General features: G+C 51.5%; 1 protein-coding gene across 1 annotated transcript; it reads right to left on the minus strand.

Moving 5' to 3' along the window:
- Positions 1-5,596: 5,596 nt before the first annotated feature.
- Positions 5,597-17,987, minus strand: DNAJB13 (DnaJ heat shock protein family (Hsp40) member B13). Its single transcript, XM_073661264.1, has 8 exons — positions 17,795-17,987; positions 17,287-17,390; positions 16,879-17,040; positions 16,531-16,688; positions 14,344-14,457; positions 14,142-14,255; positions 5,972-6,048; positions 5,597-5,841 (listed from the first exon to the last, which is right to left on the minus strand). Exons 1-8 carry the CDS (start codon positions 17,860-17,862, stop codon positions 5,688-5,690), a joined length of 951 nt encoding a protein of 316 aa, XP_073517365.1. The 5' UTR covers positions 17,863-17,987; the 3' UTR covers positions 5,597-5,687.
- Between the last annotated feature and the right edge of the window lie 25 nt (positions 17,988-18,012).

Consider the following 18,012-nt stretch of genomic DNA (forward strand, 5'->3'; position numbering starts at 1 on the left):
ACCAGGCAGATTTCTGCATATACTTAAAAATAAAAATAAAATAGTAGGTTGATACAGGGATTTATTCTGACTGCTGGTTTCAGAGTCGGGAGGGAATTTTTCCTCAGGTGAATATTGGCTAAATCATTTGGGGTTTTTGCCCTCCTCTGGATCAACTTTAGCAATTACAGAACTAACAGGTCGAACTTGATGGACGCAAGTCTTTATTCGGCTTTACAAACTATGTTACTATGTCTTGGTGCGGCCAGTCCTGAACCCGAACTCCCTGGTCTTGGTGTGACCAGAGTCCTGAACCCAAACTCCCAGGTCTTGGTGTGGCCAGTGTCCTGAACCCGAACTCCCTGGTCTTGGTGTGACCAGAGTCCTGAACCCGTAGTCCCTGGTCTTGGTGTGACCAGTGTCCTGAACCCGTAGTCCCAGGTCTTGGTGTGGCGAGAGTCCTGAACCCGTAGTCCCAGGTTCTGATGTGGCCAGTGTCCTGAACCCGTAGTCCCAGGTCTTGGTGTGGCCAGTGTCCTGAACCCGTAGTCCCAGGTCTTGGTGTGGCGAGAGTCCTGAACCCGTAGTCCCAGGTTCTGATGTGGCCAGTGTCCTGAACCCGTAGTCCCAGGTCTTGGTGTGGCCAGAGTCCTGAACCCGTAGTCCCTGGTCTTGGTGTGGCCAGAGTCCTGAACCAGTAGTCCCTGGTCTTGGTGTGGCCAGTGTCCTGAACCCGTAGTCCAAGGTCTTGGTGTGGCCAGTGTCCTGAACCCGTAGTCCCAGGTCTTGGTGTGGCCAGAGTCCTGAACCCGTAGTCCCTGGTCTTGGTGTGGCCAGAGTCCTGAACCCGCAGTCCCTGGTCTTGGTGTGGCCAGAGTCCTGAACCCGTAGTCCCAGGTTCTGATGTGGCCAGTGTCCTGAACCCGTAGTCCCAGGTCTTGGTGTGACCAGAGTCCTGAACCCGTAGTCCCTGGTCTTGGTGTGGCCAGAGTCCTGAACCCGTAGTCCCAGGTTCTGATGTGGCCAGTGTCCTGAACCCGTAGTCCCAGGTCTTGGTGTGACCAGAGTCCTGAACCCGTAGTCCCTGGTCTTGGTGTGGCCAGAGTCCTGAACCCGTAGTCCCAGGTTCTGATGTGGCCAGTGTCCTGAACCCGTAGTCCCAGGTCTTGGTGTGGCCAGAGTCCTGAACCCGTAGTCCCTGGTCTTGGTGTGGCCAGAGTCCTGAACCAGTAGTCCCTGGTCTTGGTGTGGCCAGTGTCCTGAACCCGTAGTCCAAGGTCTTGGAGTGGCCAGTGTCCTGAACCCGTAGTCCCAGGTCTTGGTGTGGCCAGAGTCCTGAACCCGTAGTCCCTGGTCTTAGTGTGGCCAGAGTCCTGAACCAGTAGTCCCTGGTCTTGGTGTGGCCAGTGTCCTGAACCCGTAGTCCCAGGTTCTGGTGTGGCCAGTGTCCTGAACCCGTAGTCCCAGGTTCTGGTGTGGCCAGTGTCCTGAACCCGTAGTCCCAGGTTCTGGTGTGGCCAGTGTCCTGAACCCATAGTCCCAGGTTCTGGTGTGGCCAGTGTCCTGAACCCGCAATCCCAGGTTCTGGTGTGGCCAGTGTCCTGAACCCGTAGTCCCTGGTCTTGGTGTGGCCAGAGTCCTGAACCAGTAGTCCCTGGTCTTGGTGTGGCCAGTGTCCTGAACCCGTAGTCCCAGGTTCTGGTGTGGCCAGTGTCCTGAACCCATAGTCCCAGGTTCTGGTGTGGCCAGTGTCCTGAACCCATAGTCCCAGGTTCTGGTGTGGCCAGAGTCCTGAACCCGTAGTCCCTGGTCTTGGTGTGGCCAGAGTCCTGAACCAGTAGTCCCTGGTCTTGGTGTGGCCAGTGTCCTGAACCCGTAGTCCAAGGTCTTGGTGTGGCCAGTGTCCTGAACCCGTAGTCCCAGGTTCTGGTGTGGCCAGTGTCCTGAACCCGTAGTCCTAGGTTCTGGTGTGGGCAATGTCCTGAACCCATAGTCCCAGGTTCTGGTGTTGCCAGAGTCCTGAACCCGTAGTCCCAGGTTCTGGTGTGGCCAGTGTCCTGAACCCATAGTCCCAGGTTCTGGTGTGGCCAGTGTCCTGAACCCGTAGTCCCTGGTCTTGGTGTGGCCAGTGTCCTGAACCCGTAGTTCCAGGTTCTGGTGTGGCCAGTGTCCTGAACCCGTAGTCCCAGGTTCTGGTGTGGGCAATGTCCTGAACCCGTAGTCCCAGGTTCTGTTGTGGCCAGTGTCCTTAACCCATAGTCCCAGGTTCTGGTGTGGCCAGTGTCCTCAACCCATAGTCCCAGGTTCTGGTGTGGCCAGTGTCCTGAACCTGTAGTCCCAGGTTCTGATGTGGCCAGGGTCCTGAACCTGTAGTCCCAGGTCTTGGTGTGGCCAGTGTCCTGAACCCGCAGTCCCAGGTTCTGGTGTGGCCAGTGTCCTGAACCCATAGTCCCAGGTTCTGGTGTGGCCAGTGTCCTGAACCCATAGTCCCAGGTTCTGGTGTGGCCAGTGTCCTGAACCAACAGTCCCAGGTTCTGGTATGGCCAGTGTCCTGAACCTGTAGTCCCAGGTTCTGATGTGGCCAGGGTCCTGAACCTGTAGTCCCAGGTCTTGGTGTGGCCAGTGTCCTGAACCCGCAGTCCCAGGTTCTGGTGTGGCCAGTGTCCTGAACCCATAGTCCCAGGTTCTGGTGTGGCCAGTGTCCTGAACCCATAGTCCCAGGTTCTGGTGTGGCCAGTGTCCTGAACCAACAGTCCCAGGTTCTGGTATGGCCAGTGTCCTAAACTCTTAAGTCCCTGGTCCTAGTGCGGCCAGTACCTGAACCTCATTCCCCGGTCCGTATGTGGCCAGTCCCTGAATCAGTATCACAGACCTGTGTGTCTGAACGTGTGCCTATCCGAATACCCCGTATATACGGACTGCTACAACCAGTCTCCGAATCCGCCCTGTCTGAGACTCCATGTCAGTAACTGTTCTGCAGAGGATCCTGAACCCAGTAGTCTGAACGAAGCCAGAGTCCATGTCAGTAACTGTTCTACAGAGGATCCAGAACTTAGTAGTCTGAATGGAGCCCTAGTCCTATTCGTGTCTGCGTATCTGACTGCTGGGGTCAGCAGCTGAAGTACCGGGGACTGCCTAGTAGTACCTGGTGGCTACCTGCAGCCAGGCCTGACTCCACCATCAGGAGCTCCAGTGAACACCTGGAAGCCGCTTAGCTACGCCCTTCCTAGGTAATCCTGGCCCTATGGCACAGTGGGTCCACAAACCACATGCGTCACCTGCGTGCGTAACGTGTCATTAAATACGGTACCTTGCTGTAGGGCTGCAATGAGGCTATGTCCACTTGGTCTTCTCCATCTATCTTTTTTTCAAACACTAATGATTGGATCTCTTATCTTCCTCTGATCTGTCATTTGGAGGTAAAGCTCTGCAAGCGGTGGTCCCACCCTAAGGGACGATTCCTTGCAGGTCTCTTATGGTGCTGTCATTGGTGAAGGGAAAAATTATAATTATTACAGTAACCGGTAATTTGATTCTCCAAAGCCCATGACAGCACCCCTTAGTTCTCTCCCTTCTTCTTCGGGTGTTATGCTGGTGGGGGTCATGTCACCAAGGGGCTATATATATATATAAAAAAAAAAAAAAAAAAAAAATTATATATATATATATATATATATATATTTTTTTTTATGTATATATATCCATAAATTAGCCAAATGAAGGTGACGTCTTTCTCGGAAACCACTAAGGAATGGTAGGCAGCACCGCCTTTTTGTATCCGCAGGTTTCCTTTCCTAGCAGGTAGACCGTCAATCAAGGTGCTGTCAGGGGCTCTGGAAAATCAAACTACCAATTAGTGTAATTATCATTTTCTTCTATTCTCGTAATTACAGCAACACTGGAAGCACTATCAGTATATGAATACATTACTAGAACCACCATAATTACATCACCAGACCCACCAACAGTACATGAATACATCACCAGAGTCACTATCAGTACATGAACACATCACCAGGGTCACCATGGGCGCACTTTGAGCCAGGGGCGTTATACCACAACATGTCTAATTCATGAAGAGCTGTGCTGTTCCTTACACCAGAAATCTTATTCCAGTCAGAGACCGGAGTAAGATTTCTGGCATGGCGTATGCCACTCGTCAGACGTTCCTGATTTATTAAGAGGAGTGCACTTCTTTATGAATCAGGAGCTTCTGACTCCTAAATGCCTTCTCATCAAGACTGGTGAGAAAATCACCGATCTTGATGAATCAAGCCTTATGACTTTTTACTGCATCTATACTCTCCTGACTATTGAGCTGCGCTCTCCCAAGAGGTCTTTTGAGCGATTGATGTGGGCTTCAGGACCTGGACCCCCTACCAACCTGCCTAGAAATAAAGTACCTAAAACAACAAAAAAAATCTCCCAAAAGTTTAGTAACTCTTTAAGGCGCATGTACACTGGCCGATAATCAAGAACCGAATATCAGCCTATCTTGCTTTAATATTGTTCTCGGCAGCATATTGTCCCCTTAAAATGAACAGTGTCATTATAATGCCCTTTTAACAAAAATAACTACCCATACTGTGCATTAAATAAGCTCTACGCTGTGCTCCTGAATAAGTGATTACCCTCTCTGGGCGCCCTGTGCAAAATATGACCATCAACACTGCCCTCCCCTATTGAGTATTGCCTCCACACTGTCCTCCCTTATGAACTATGTCTCCACTTTACACTCTCCTTGTCTCCATACTGCCTCTTCTTCATACTGTGCTTCTTCTCCATACTGTCCCCCCCTCCTTGCCCCATAGTGTGCCCTCACGCTGTCCCTCCTTCTGCATAATACCCTCCACCCCATACTGTGCCCTCACACTACATACTGCCCCCCATACTGTGCCCTCACTTACTATGCTGCACCACCATACTCTGTCCTGCCCTCTCCCTGGTTTATAGTAAAGCCCCTGTATCTTCAGATCTATGAGCGCTTACCTGCTCCCGGCTCCTCCGTGGTGCTGCAGTGACATATGTAGCATAAGTGAAATGCCGCCGGTGCGTTCGGACGGTCATTTTTAAAGATGCGACTACAATTAAATGCAGCCATATTTTTGTATAATGGGGAAAAGAGGATTAAATAACTTAAAAAAAAAGCGCCTTTGCTGACTTGAACCTTTGATTCTTTAAAGGTTTCGACTATAGACTCCAGTATTGCAGTATATAGTGAAATGAATTACCTCTGCACAAAAATGGTGTTTGCATACATGTATTTCGGGGTCATCATTGCAAAGCAAGAGATCTGATTCGACTGCATGAGAGATCTTTGACTGGGATTTGCATTGATGAGGGGTAAACCATCCGTAACACATGTATACAAATGGGAGTTTCTGTGACTCGTTAAAGGGTCGATATTGACTTTTAGGATTGCTACATCCAATAGCAGGGGCCAGAAATCAAATCCTGCTCCTCCTGAAGAGGCAATTTGCATATTTAAATTCCCAGAGGAGCATTGCATGGCCTATAGGTCTCCTTACACAGGCTTGGGCCTATAGGTCTCCTTACACAGGCTAGGCCCTCTCCGCATGGAGAAATGTTCCCCCTTAGAACATATTCAGACTGGAGATTCTGGTGTCTGAAGTTTCTTTATTACCATAGCCAACGGGTCGTACTGGTAATTATCGGACCCGTGACTGGTCTGTCATGGCGCACACGTCTCAGGACAGGAGGGCTTTCCGCAGCTGCTGCTTCTTCTCTGGCGTCAGGTGTTCTGGAAACTGGATATCGAACTGGATAATGAGGTCGCCCTTCACGGTGCGGTCACACGACGTCCGCATCCCCTCCCCGGGGACCACTTTACTGTATTTGGGGCTGTTGGAGAAGAACATAACCATGTGTCATTAACTCAATAACCACTTGGGGGATCCGTAGAAGAAATCGACTAGATGCCCCCCCTACAAGCAAAAATCACAGGGGGTGACACAAGGGGTTAATAACTTACTGTACGATGTCATTGATGGGAATATTTAATATCCTGTCATCCAACGTTTCCACTTCCACCGTGCAGCCGGTCAGCGCCTGCAAAATACAAGAGATGAAGGGCTAAGTTGTCGCCCCCTGCTGGGCAGGATAAGAAACTGCTCAGAAAAAAACAATAAGGAGACAAATAATACATCAGATCTCGATGAATGAAAGATTCGGGCTTGGGCTATTCGCGACACGAGTCGTGCGACCAAATATTGCTGCGACATCATGATACGAGTGAATGTTGTCGCCCTCTGACCCTGAGAGAAATGCAGAAAAGAAGTCGCAAAAAATCAGACTCAGTAGATTGAAGAGCGTCCGCGTTCACTTGTACTGGACTGCGATGTAGCTGCCATACATACACCACTCGTGTCACAATTATGCAATTGACTGATGAGAGATGGACGCGGCAGCTTCCACTACTAGGCCGGTAATTGGGAAACTCACAGTGAGCGTATGGTATATACACCTCCGATTCCAAAGCATAGAATATATATACACTGCTCAAAAAAATAAAGGGAACACTGAAATAACCCATCCTAGATCTGAATGAATGAAATATTCTCATTGAATACTTTGTTCTGTACAAAGTTGAATGTGCTGACAACAAAATCACACAAAAATCATCAATGGAAATCACATTTATTAACCAATGGAGGCCTGGATTTGGAGTCACCCCCAAAATTAAAGTGGAAAAACACACTACAGGCTGATCCAACTTTGATGTAATGCCCTTAAAATAAGTCAAAATGAGGCTCAGTATTGTGTGTGGCCTCCACGTGCCTGTATGACCTCCCTACAACGCCTGGGCATGCTCCTGATGAGGCTCAGTATTGTGTGTGGCCTCCACGTGCCTGTATGACCTCCCTACAACGCCTGGGCATGCTCCTGATGAGGCTGAGTATTGTGTGTGGCCTCCACATGCCTGTATGACCTCCCTACAACGCCTGGGCATGCTCCTGATGAGGCTGAGTATTGTGTGTGGCCTCCACATGCCTGTATGACCTCCCTACAATGCCTGGGCATGCTCCTGATGAGGCTGAGTATTGTGTGTGGCCCCCACGTGCCTGTATGACCTCCCTACAACGCCTGGGCATGCTCCTGATGAGGCTGAGTATTGTGTGTGGCCTCCACGTGCCTGTATGACCTCCCTACAATGCCTGGGCATGCTTCTGATGAGGCTGAGTATTGTGTGTGGCCTCCACGTGCCTGTATGACCTCCCTACAACGCCCGGGCATGCTCCTGATGAGGCTGAGTATTGTGTGTGGCCTCCACGTGCCTGTATGACCTCCCTACAACGCCTGGGCATGCTCCTGATGAGGCTGAGTATTGTGTGTGGCCTCCACGTGCCTGTATGACCTCCCTACAACGCCTGGGCATGCTCCTGATGAGGCTGAGTATTGTGTGTGGCCTCCAAGTGCCTGTATGACCTCCCTACAACGCCTGGGCATGCTCCTGACGAGGGTGCGGTTGGTCTCCTGTGGGATCTCCTCCCAGACCTGGACTAAAGCATCCGCCAACTCCTGGACAGTCTGTGGTGCAACGTGACGTTGGTGGATGGAGCGAGACATGATGTCCCAGATGTGCTCAATCGGATTCAGGTCTGGGGAACGGGCGGGCCAGTCCATAGCTTCAATGCCTTCATCTTGCAGGAACTGCTGACACACTCCAGCCACATGAGGTCTGGCATTGTCCTGCATTAGGAGGAACCCAGGGCCAACCCACCAGCATATGGTCTCACAAGGGGTCTGAGGATCTCATCTCGGTACCTAATGGCAGTCAGGCTACCTCTGGCGAGCACATGGAGGGCTGTGCGGCCCTCCAAAGAAATGCCACCCCACACCATTACTGACCCGCTGCCAAACCGGTCATGCTGAAGGATGTTGCAGGCAGATCGCTCTCCACGGCGTCTCCAGACTCTGTCACGTCTGTCACATGTGCTCAGTGTGAACCTGCTCTCATCTGTGAAGAGCACAGGGTGCCAGTGGCCACTTTGCCAATCCCGGTGTTCTGTGGCAAATACCAAGCGTCCTGCATGGTGTTGGGCTGTGAGCACAACCCCCATCTGTGGACGTCAGGCCCTCATACCACCCTCATGGAGTCGGTTTCTAACCGTTTGTACAGACACATGCACATTTGTGGCCGTCTGGCAGTCATTTTGCAGGGCTCTGGCAGTGCTCCTCCTGCTCCTCCTTACACAAAGGAGGAGGTAGCGGTCCTGCTGCTGGGTTGTTGCCCTCCTATGGCTCCCTCCACATCTCCTGGTATTTGCTCCATGCTCTGGACACTGCTGACAGACACAGCAAACCTTCTTGCCACAGCTCGCACTGATGTGCCATACTGGATGAGCTGCACTACCTGAGCAACTTCTGTGGGTTGTACTGTAGACACCACCTCATGCAACTGTACCTCTAGGTGCGAGAGCAATGGCAAAATGAAAAAGTGACCAAAACAACAGCCAAAAAGGATGAGAACAGAGAAATGGTCTGTGGTCCCCACCTGCAGAACCGCTCCTTTATAGCGGGTATCTTGCTAATTGCCGATCATTTCTACCAGTTGTCTGTTCCATTTGCACAACAGCAGGAGACATTGATACACAATCAGTGTTGCTTCATAACTGGACAGATGGATTTCACAGAAGTGTGATTGACTTGGAGTTACATTGTGTTGTTTAAGTGTTCCCTTTATTTTTTTGAGCAGTGTATATACCCTGGAATGGTCACTGCCAGGTCTGCAATAACAAAAGGAACTACTAGCTGCCATCACCAATCATTTATACAGGCCGATAGGACACCTGTTGCAGGTAGCATATGGCTTCAGGGGTGTGCGGTTGACAGAGCAAGAGGAACAGAGCTACTATATTTTATACATTTAATCCAGAAAGGTAGGCAGTATTTATAAAAATATACAAAATGATACAAATTGGAAACAAAACAATACGATATATACAACTGAATAAAATAAAAAAAAGTAACGAAAGAAAATTACTAAACCTGATGTCATAGAACTGACTCATAGCTTAGCGGAGGGAGGTACTCCTTAGGAAAAAAGACTGAACCACAGCAAGCTGTACCAAACCCAAATACTACTTTTTATTAGATCAAGGTTATACCCACATACCTCCCCTTGGTGAGCTCATATGGGGGCTGATTGTGGGATGTGCTGGGTCTTTCAGAATTATATGAGATCCCAAACTTACAGGATATCATCACCCCAGGAGGTCCCAGGCGGTAGATATTGTCATCATGATTATTATTGTGATTTTACCTTTCTACAGAGTTGAAACACGACATGGATAGCATCATCCTTTGGACCGATATTAAGTGGGAGGGGTTAGAATGGCCTTATGGTGATGTGAGTGGATGTGTTATGTTGGTCCCTTCTCTATGACACCGAAATTATATCTCCCATAATTATTGGATCGATACAAACCCCAATATTCATATCTAGACAAGTGTTGAGCGAGCACTAAAATGCTCGGGTGCTCGAAGCTCGGGCTGAGCTCACTGTGATACTCGGGTGCTCGACCCGAGCAACGAGCCCAATGTTAGTCTATGGGAGACCCGAGCATTTTTGCGGCGGCACCCCCGGCAGTCTGTAGAAACCCTAAAAATTGCCGAAAACGATAGTGACAGTGCTCAAATGACATGGGGACAGCATGGGGATCGCCCCTGGAAGCATTTCTGACCCCCAGGTCACTGCTGTCAACAACGTGGTCAGAGGTATTAAGCCACTTTTACAGGCTCACAATAAAACGTTCAAAAACGAAAGTGAAACTGTTTTCCTGTGAAATATGTTAAGGAGCTTCCTTTCCAGGGTAAAGACTTGTGTATAAGGTAAAATAAGGCTGTGTGCCCACGATGCGTTTTTTAAGCGTTTCCGCAGTGGCAAAAACGCTGCAGAAACGCTTAAAAAACGCATGGTAGAAGGCCTGCCATGATCCCCAATGATAGTCCGCATGTGCTGTGCACATGCTGCGGAAATTTCTGCTGCGGATTATCATTGTGGAAAAAAAAACGCAGCACTACCAATTATTTTGCGGAAGCGCTGCGTTTTCACCGCCATTGGAACGCATGGAATCCGCATCACTGTATATGAAGATGCACAATCCATGCGTTCCAATGTGCGGATGGTACCCGGGTATGGAGGAGAGGAGACGCTCCTCCGGACCCCGGGAACCATAGTACCTGTGAAAAAAAGAATAAAATAAAAAATAAATGTTAGACTTACCTTCTGATGGCCCCCGGTACGCTCGTCCTCCCATGCCGGCAGCTAGCGATGGACTGAAGGACCTGCGCTGACGTCATAGTCATGTGACGGGTCATGCGATGCTGACGTCGGCAGGTCCTTCAGTGTATCGCGATCTGCCGGCAGCCAGGACGCAGCGAAGCAAGATTGCGGGGGCCATCAGAAGGTAAGTATAGATTTATTTTTTTTATTTTTAACCATTCTTTCGGTCACACTATATAAATCCATGCCGGTTGCATGGATTTATATAGTGTGACCCAGTTGTCAAGCACTTTCCAAGTGATGCTAAAATCGCTTGTCAACCTGCATGCGGAAGTGCATGTGAAGAACGCTTCACATCCGCATGTCCCTGGCAGGAAAACGCATGTACAATCCGCATGTACAATCCGCATGTGTTTTTTCTGCCAGGGAGATGCAGAAACGCTCAGGAAAAATCCGGAGCATTTCCGCATCGTGGGCACATAGCCTAAATAACCAAAAACAAAAATACTCCTCCACACCTTGGGCTATGTTCACAAGTAGCATTTTTTATGCGTTTTTGCACTTTTGTATTGCTTTCAACCGTGACAAACGCATTCACCGGGAAATGTCATTTTAACATTTTACAACCTTATCGGGCCATGTGCTGTGTGACACATGCATAAAGTGCTGAAAAGACATGGGAACAGCATGGGGAAGACCCCTGGAAGCATCTCTGACACCCTGGTCACTGCCTAAAAGTGTGCCCATCAGAAGTGATCCTTGCCGCATCAGAAGATGCAGACTTGCAACTATCCCCGTGCAAGTCCTTGTCTATCTGGGATGGATATTAGTCCTCAGAAGGACTGTTTGTTTGATTTTGCAGGCATTAGAGACCCTACACTACCTATTTCGCAGTATAAATCTCTCCCTAGCTCAGCAGCGCTTTCCCTACACTGTCTGATCCGGAGCGACTGTGTCCAAGATGGCGGCGCCCGGTTTTAAATACTTGAGGTGACGCTGTGCGGCCAGCCAATCACTGTAATGCCCACAAACAACATGGCTGCGGCATTACAGTGACTGGCTGGCAATCCCTGCATGTTCATTGGCTCTGTAAAGAGCGCCAAACATGCAGGACGGAGACCCGAGCACCCGCCCGAGTAACCCGGAAATGCTCGGTGCTCGCCGAACATCCCGAGTAGTGAGAAGCTCGGGCGAGTACCGAGCAGTGTCGAGCATGCTTGCTCAACACTAATAGAAACATGTCAGTGTCATCGGCGTCCCTGCTGAAGCCAACGATCTCCTGCAATAAATGAAAAATAATAAACCAACCTCATCCTTACCTTTCCATGGTTCCCAGGACAACTTCAGCTCTGCTACATTGACATGACAGGCTGGATCGCAGCAGAACGCTGCCATCCAGCATGCCATCCTTCAGAGACACTGCAGAGCGCAAGCATGCCTGCGCTCTGCAGTGTCTATGAAGGATGGCACGCTGGATGGCAGCGTGCTGCTACCATCCAGCCTGCCATTTCAATGCCGTCCCAGCGTGGGAGAATTCTCCTGCTCAAGCGGTGACGTCATTTGCCGGCACCGCATGCGCAGGAGAATTCTCCCACGCTGTCAGTGATGTGCATGAGGTGAGCTGAGTTCATTGGACATGAACTCTGCTCATCTGGATGCCGTCACAGCCAGACACTGAGGAGCTTCATGCGTTTTTTTCCGCAGTGATAATCCGCAGCGGAAATTTCCGCAGCATGTGCACAGCACATGCGGATTATCATTGGGGAACATGGCAGGCCTTCTACCATGCGTTTTTTAAGCGTTTCTGCAGCGTTTTTGCCGCTGCGGAAATGCTTAAAAAACGCATCGTGAGCACACAGCCTTATTTTACCTTATACACAAGTCTTTACCCTGGAAAGGAAGTTCCTTAACATATTTCACAGGAAAGCACTTTCAGTTTCGTTTTTGAACGTTTTATTGTGAGCCTGTAAAAGTGGCTTAATACCTCTGACCACGTTGTTGACAGCAGTGACCTGGGGGTCAGAAATGCTTCCTGGGGCGATCCCCATGCTGTCCCCATGTCATTTGAGCACTGTCACTATCGTTTTGGGCACTTTTCTCAGTGTCTGCGGGATGACAGGCTGGATGGCAGCGTTCTGCTGCGATCCAGCCTGTCATGTGAATGTAGCAGAGCTGAAGCTGTCCTGGGAACCATGGAAAGGTAAGGATGATGTTGCTTTATTATTTTACTTTTATTGCAGGAGATCGTTGGCTTCAGCTGGAATGGGCGATACGGTAAGTATGGTTTAATTTAGAACAATAAAGAATTGTGTCTTTATTTCAATTAAAGGACTTTATTCTGGGTGTTTGTGTTTTTTTTTAACTTTGACTATGGAGTTAGTAATGGGGGTGTCTTATAGACGCCTCTCCATTACTAACCTGGGCTTGATGTCAGCTGGCATTATAAGCTGACATCAACCCCAGCCCTATTACCCCACTGCCACCGCTACAGGGCAGTGGGAAGAGCGAGGCTAAGTGCCAGAATTGGCGCATCCTATGAATGCGCCATTTCTGGGGCGGCTGACGGCTTGTGTTTCTAGCCTGGGAGGGGGCCAATATTCATGGCACCCTTCCTGAGCTATTAATATCAGCCCCCAGCTGTCTGCCTAGCCTTTGCTAACTATTAAAATAGGGAGGACCCCACGTCATTTTTTTTTTTGGAGTCCCCCATTTTAATAGCTAGTAAAGGTTAGGTATTCAGCTGGGAGCTCATATTAGTAGCCTGGGAAGCTCCGTGGGTATTACCCCCTTCCCAGGCTTCAAACATCTGCCCCAGCTGTCTGCTTAACCTCCGCTAGAGACTAAAATTATGGGGAACCCCACGCCAATTTTTTTTTTTTAATAAATTCTTTATTTTAACACTAAATGACAAGTACAGTAATCAACACTGTCACTGTACTTCTTATATATGTGACTGACATGTTTCTATCTATCCTATCTATGTGTGATTCTCTATTCTTTCTGTTCTAAATTGTCAGTACCGGTGTATGCCGCTGATGAATTGCCGGCTTTTCATGTTTCACTGTGAGCACTGTTCCCATCGATTTGGGCAATCACTGTAATGCCACAACCACCATGGCTGTGGCATTACAGTGAGTGGCAGACAATCCCTGCATGATTGGTGCTCTAAATAGCGCCAGACATGCAGGACGGGGACCCGAGCTCCAGCCCGAGCATCGTGCAAGTACTCGGCAAGCTCCGAGCATCTCGAGTACTGAGATGCTCGGGCGAGTACCGAGCAGTGGCGAGCATGCTCGCTCATCACTAATCTGGACCCTAGAGATAGAGTGTCTAACTAAAATTTTTCAGTTTTTCTTAGAAGAGAACAAGCGTTACCTCTTAGATTTTTAATTTCTCTGCCTATTGAATATATGGATCTCAGACTTGTGGTCTTCTTCCCAGCAAACCCCACCCCCTGCTGTAATTACCTGGTCACTGCAGAGGGACTCTACTTCGATGGAGGTTGAAATGACAGCTCACTTTAGCTTCAATTAGTTTTTCTCTTCCTCAGTTATAATTAGTTCTTACTTCCCCGTATGTTCAAAGTAAGGGTGACTTGTCTCCTCTCTGGAGATGTCTGTATGGATTTTAATTTTTCTCTATGACAGCCCATGTCCTGATTTCTGTGGTTCGCGCCATCGTGCTGCAGTTTATATGATCGTGCTCGCTCTGGGGTCGCCGTGGTAGCATCAACGGATTCCTGTCTGAGGACTTCTGGTCACATGACAGGAAGTTCACCTCAATAATTTGTTGTTGCTGCCATGGCGACCCCAGAGCGAGCACGATTTCTGCAGCTCCTCCTCAGTGCTGTCCGTGCAGCGTGGTTTATGTATCGCACTCGCCGCTGCTCACACATTTCTCTTTTTATTTTTCTTACTTTGCCAAGTTCGATGTTCGCTGTGTGGATCAAATCGTCCCCTTGTCGTACAAAGCGGGGGTGGGGCTTCTCCTTCACGATAAACACGATGTCTGCGGGGACGATGTTGGGGCCCTAGAGGCAGAATAAAATGATATGTTTAATTATCTGTTAAAGAGAGAATCAGCGTTACTTAGGCAGCAGAGGAGCGGCTGCTTGTGACCTGGTCGCCTTCTTTAGGGAACGTGACCCTGGTGCCCGCTTTCCATCCAGGATGGACGTCTATGGAGAGGATCTTATCTCGTATGTTGGATGTGTGGCCGTCTTCATTCATTACCTAAGGGGTAACAGAGATACCTGTTATATATGTGTCCATACAGCCGGGGTACAAGAGATGAGGCCATAAACGGCTCCTGTGGGTCTGAGGGAGCAGGTGCCTGGGGGTCTGAGGGTGAGGAAGGGAGCAGGTGACCACTCCTGGAGGTCTGAGGGAGCAGGTGCCTGGGGGTCTGAGGGTGAGGAAGGGAGCAGGTGACCACTCCTGGAGGTCTGAGGGAGCAGGTGCCTGGGGGCCTGAGGGTGAGGAAGGGAGCAGGTGACCACTCCTGGAGGTCTGAGGGAGCAGGTGCCTGGGGGTCTGAGGGTGAGGAAGGGAGCAGGTGCCCGCTCCTGGAGGTCTGAGGAAGGCAGCAGGTGCCCGCTCCTGGGGGTCTGAGGAAGGCAGCAGGTGCCCGCTCCTGGGGGTCTGAGGAAGGCAGCAGGTGCCCGCTCCTGGGGGTCTGAGGAAGGCAGCAGGTGCCCGCTCCTGGGGGTCTGAGGAAGGCAGCAGGTGCCCGCTCCTGGGGGTCTGAGGAAGGCAGCAGGTGCCCGCTCCTGGAGGTCTGAGGAAGGGGCCAGGTGCCCACTCCTGGAGGTCTGAGGAAGGGGCCAGGTGCCCACTCCTGGAGGTCTGAGGAAGGAGCCAGGTGCCCGCTCCTGGAGGTCTGAGAAAGGGAGCAGGTGCCCGCTCCTGGAGGTCTGAGGATGAGGAAGGAAGCAGGTGCCCACTCCTGGGGGTCTGAGGAAGGGAGCAGGTGCCCGCTCCTGGGGGTCTGAGGAAGGGAGCAGGTGCCCGCTCCTGGGGGTCTGAGGAAGGGAGCAGGTGCCCGCTCCTGGGGGTCTGAGGAAGGGAGCAGGTGCCCGCTCCTGGGGGGTCTGAGGAAGGCAGCAGGTGCCCGCTCCGGTCCTGGGGTGTGAGGAAGGGGACAGGTGCCCGCTCCTGGAGGTCTGAGGAAGGGGCCAGGTGCCCGCTCCTGCAGGTCTGAGGAAGGGGCCAGGTGCCCGCTCCTGGAGGTCTGAGGAAGGGGCCAGGTGCCCGCTCCTGGAAGTCTGAGGAAGGGGCCAGGTGCCCGCTCCTGGAAGTCTGAGGAAGGGGCCAGGTGCCCGCTCCTGGAAGTCTGAGGAAGGGGCCAGGTGCCCGCTCCTGGAGGTCTGAGGAAGGGGCCAGGTGCCCGCTCCTCGAGGTCTGAGGAAGGGGCCAGGTGCCCGCTCCTCGAGGTCTGAGGAAGGGGCCAGGTGCCCGCTCCTGGAGGTCTGAGGAAGGGTACAGGCGCCCAGTCCTGGGAGTGTGAGGGGGGGGCAGGTACCCGCTCCTGGGGATCCAAGGAAGGGAGCAGGTGCCCACTACTGGGGGTCTGAGGAAGGGAGCAGGTGTCCGCTCCTGGGGTGTGAGGAAGGGGGCAGGTGCCCGCTCCTGGAGGTCCGAGGAAGGGGCCAGGTGCCCGCTCCTGGGGGTCCGAGGAAGTGACCAGGTGCCCGCTCCTGGGGGTCTGAGGAAGGGAGCAGGTGCCCGGTCCTGGGGAAGGGGCCAGGTGCCCGCTCCTGGAGGTCTGAGGAAGGGGCCAGGTGCCCGCTCCTGGAGGTCTTCAGAAGGGGCCAGGTGCCCGCTCCTGGAGGTCTTCAGAAGGGGCCAGGTGCCCGCTCCTGGAGGTCTTCAGAAGGGGCCAGGTGCCCGCTCCTGGAGGTCTTCAGAAGGGGCCAGGTGCCCGCTCCTGGAGGTCTTCAGAAGGGGCCAGGTGCCCGCTCCTGGAGGTCTAAAGAAGGGGTCAGGTGCCCGCTCCTGGAGGTCTAAAGAAGGGGTCAGGTGCTCGCTCCTGGAGGTCTAAAGAAGGGCCAGGCGCCCAGTCCTGGGGGTGTGAGGGGGGGAGCAGGTACCCGCTCCTGAGGGTCTGAGGAAGGGGCCAGGTGCCCAGTCCTGGGGGTGTGAGGGAGGGAGCAGGTGCCTGGTCCTGGAGGTCTGTGAGAGGGAGCAGGTGCCCGGTCCTGAGTGAGGGAGCAGGTGCCCGGACCTGGAAGTCTGAGGGAGGGAACGGGTAATAATGATCCTGGGTAATGGGCAGATTTTTTCCACAAGGCTGGAGACGCCTCTTACCCTTCGTGAAATTTTGATCTTCTTTGTACATCCAAAATATAAGTCCTCCAGGGAGAGGTAGAGGTCTCGCTCGATCGGGGGGTCCTGTTTCTTCACTCCTCTTCCTCGCAGACCCCCAAATCCTGTATTCACTTCAGACCCGTCAGGTGAGAAAAAGTCTGGAGCAGAAACACAATGAAATGAAAGAGCCGATAGCAGGAATTCACAGAAACCAGAGATTCATCGTCTTCTGGGGGCAGCGAGAGCCGACGCCCCGAATAATGACCAGGGGGCTGGACCCTATATCCCGTGTCTGGTGTGGGGGGCACCCAATTCAATAATCTCCCTTCCCCCGTCACCGGCTCTTACCTGCAAATGGATTATCTCCCCCAAAAAACTCCTTGAAGGTCTTGTCCGGATTCCCGTGATACACGTACCCCGAAACCCAGGCATCTGGACCCCCGAATTCTGCCGGGATCCCGCCCTTCAGACCCTCCTCTCCGAACTTGTCGTACGTCGCCTTCTTCCTAGCTGCTCAGAGACGAGGCAGGATCAGTACAGGAGACGCATCGCGCCTCTTCACCACCACTGCTGGCGGTCAGTGTATGAAACCGCGTCCCTAATCCATGTGTGAACACGCTCATATACTTCTCGCAGCTGGAGGTTTGTTACAGTCCTGTCCTGATGGTCTGTGACAATGTATCGGTGCAGGTAAAATGTATCCCGCTGTAACAAACCCTCAGCTGTGAGAAGGGTCGGGCGGCACAGCTTACTCACGGTCACTGAGAACGTCGTAGGCCTCGGCGATCTGGCGGAATCGGTGCGGAGCGGACGGCTCCTTATTTTTCAGTGGATGATACTTCAATGCCAACTTCCGGTACCTGGACCCCCGCCCCCCCAAAAAAAGGAACAATTAAAAGTGACCGAAAATCCGGCAGTTTTATCATCTACATTTATAGATTTTGTCTTCTGCCTAGCTGGAAACCGTCAGCAAGCTGCTGCTGACGGATCTCGCATCTGTCAGGGTGCATAAGGTGCAGTGCGCTCTATAGCCCTGCGCTCTGGTGACATCAACATCACAATAATTGCCAAAATTTAAAGAAATTTATATAAAATGTAAAGAAAAAAATAAATAAACACCCGAACATTTTTCCCTTTAACAAAAAAAATTGACTAAAAAAAACTACAACTCCCAGAATGCCAAGATAGCCACAAGCAGTGGAGGCATGCTGGGAGTTGTAGTTTTTTTTGTTACAGTTCACCCACAATAGCTGATAACTCTTACGCTTTCTTAATGTCGGCATCCCCGGCGCTGCGGGTAATCTCCAGCACCGAATAATAATCCTGCCCCATGACGATCCCGGCAGCTCTGCCTACTGTCACTAAGGACGCCTTGGCCGCGGTGCACCTCGGGAGAGAAACACCACGGTTACCACGGTTATTCTCACTTCGTACCTCCTCGCCTGCAGTTCCACTCAAGGCCTGAAGGTGGCAGCAGTATAA

This window comes from Phyllobates terribilis, unplaced genomic scaffold (assembly GCF_046119375.1).
Source record: "Phyllobates terribilis strain yellow unplaced genomic scaffold, ASM4611937v1 Scaffold_2__4_contigs__length_985480577, whole genome shotgun sequence".
NCBI lineage: Eukaryota > Metazoa > Chordata > Amphibia > Anura > Dendrobatidae > Phyllobates > Phyllobates terribilis.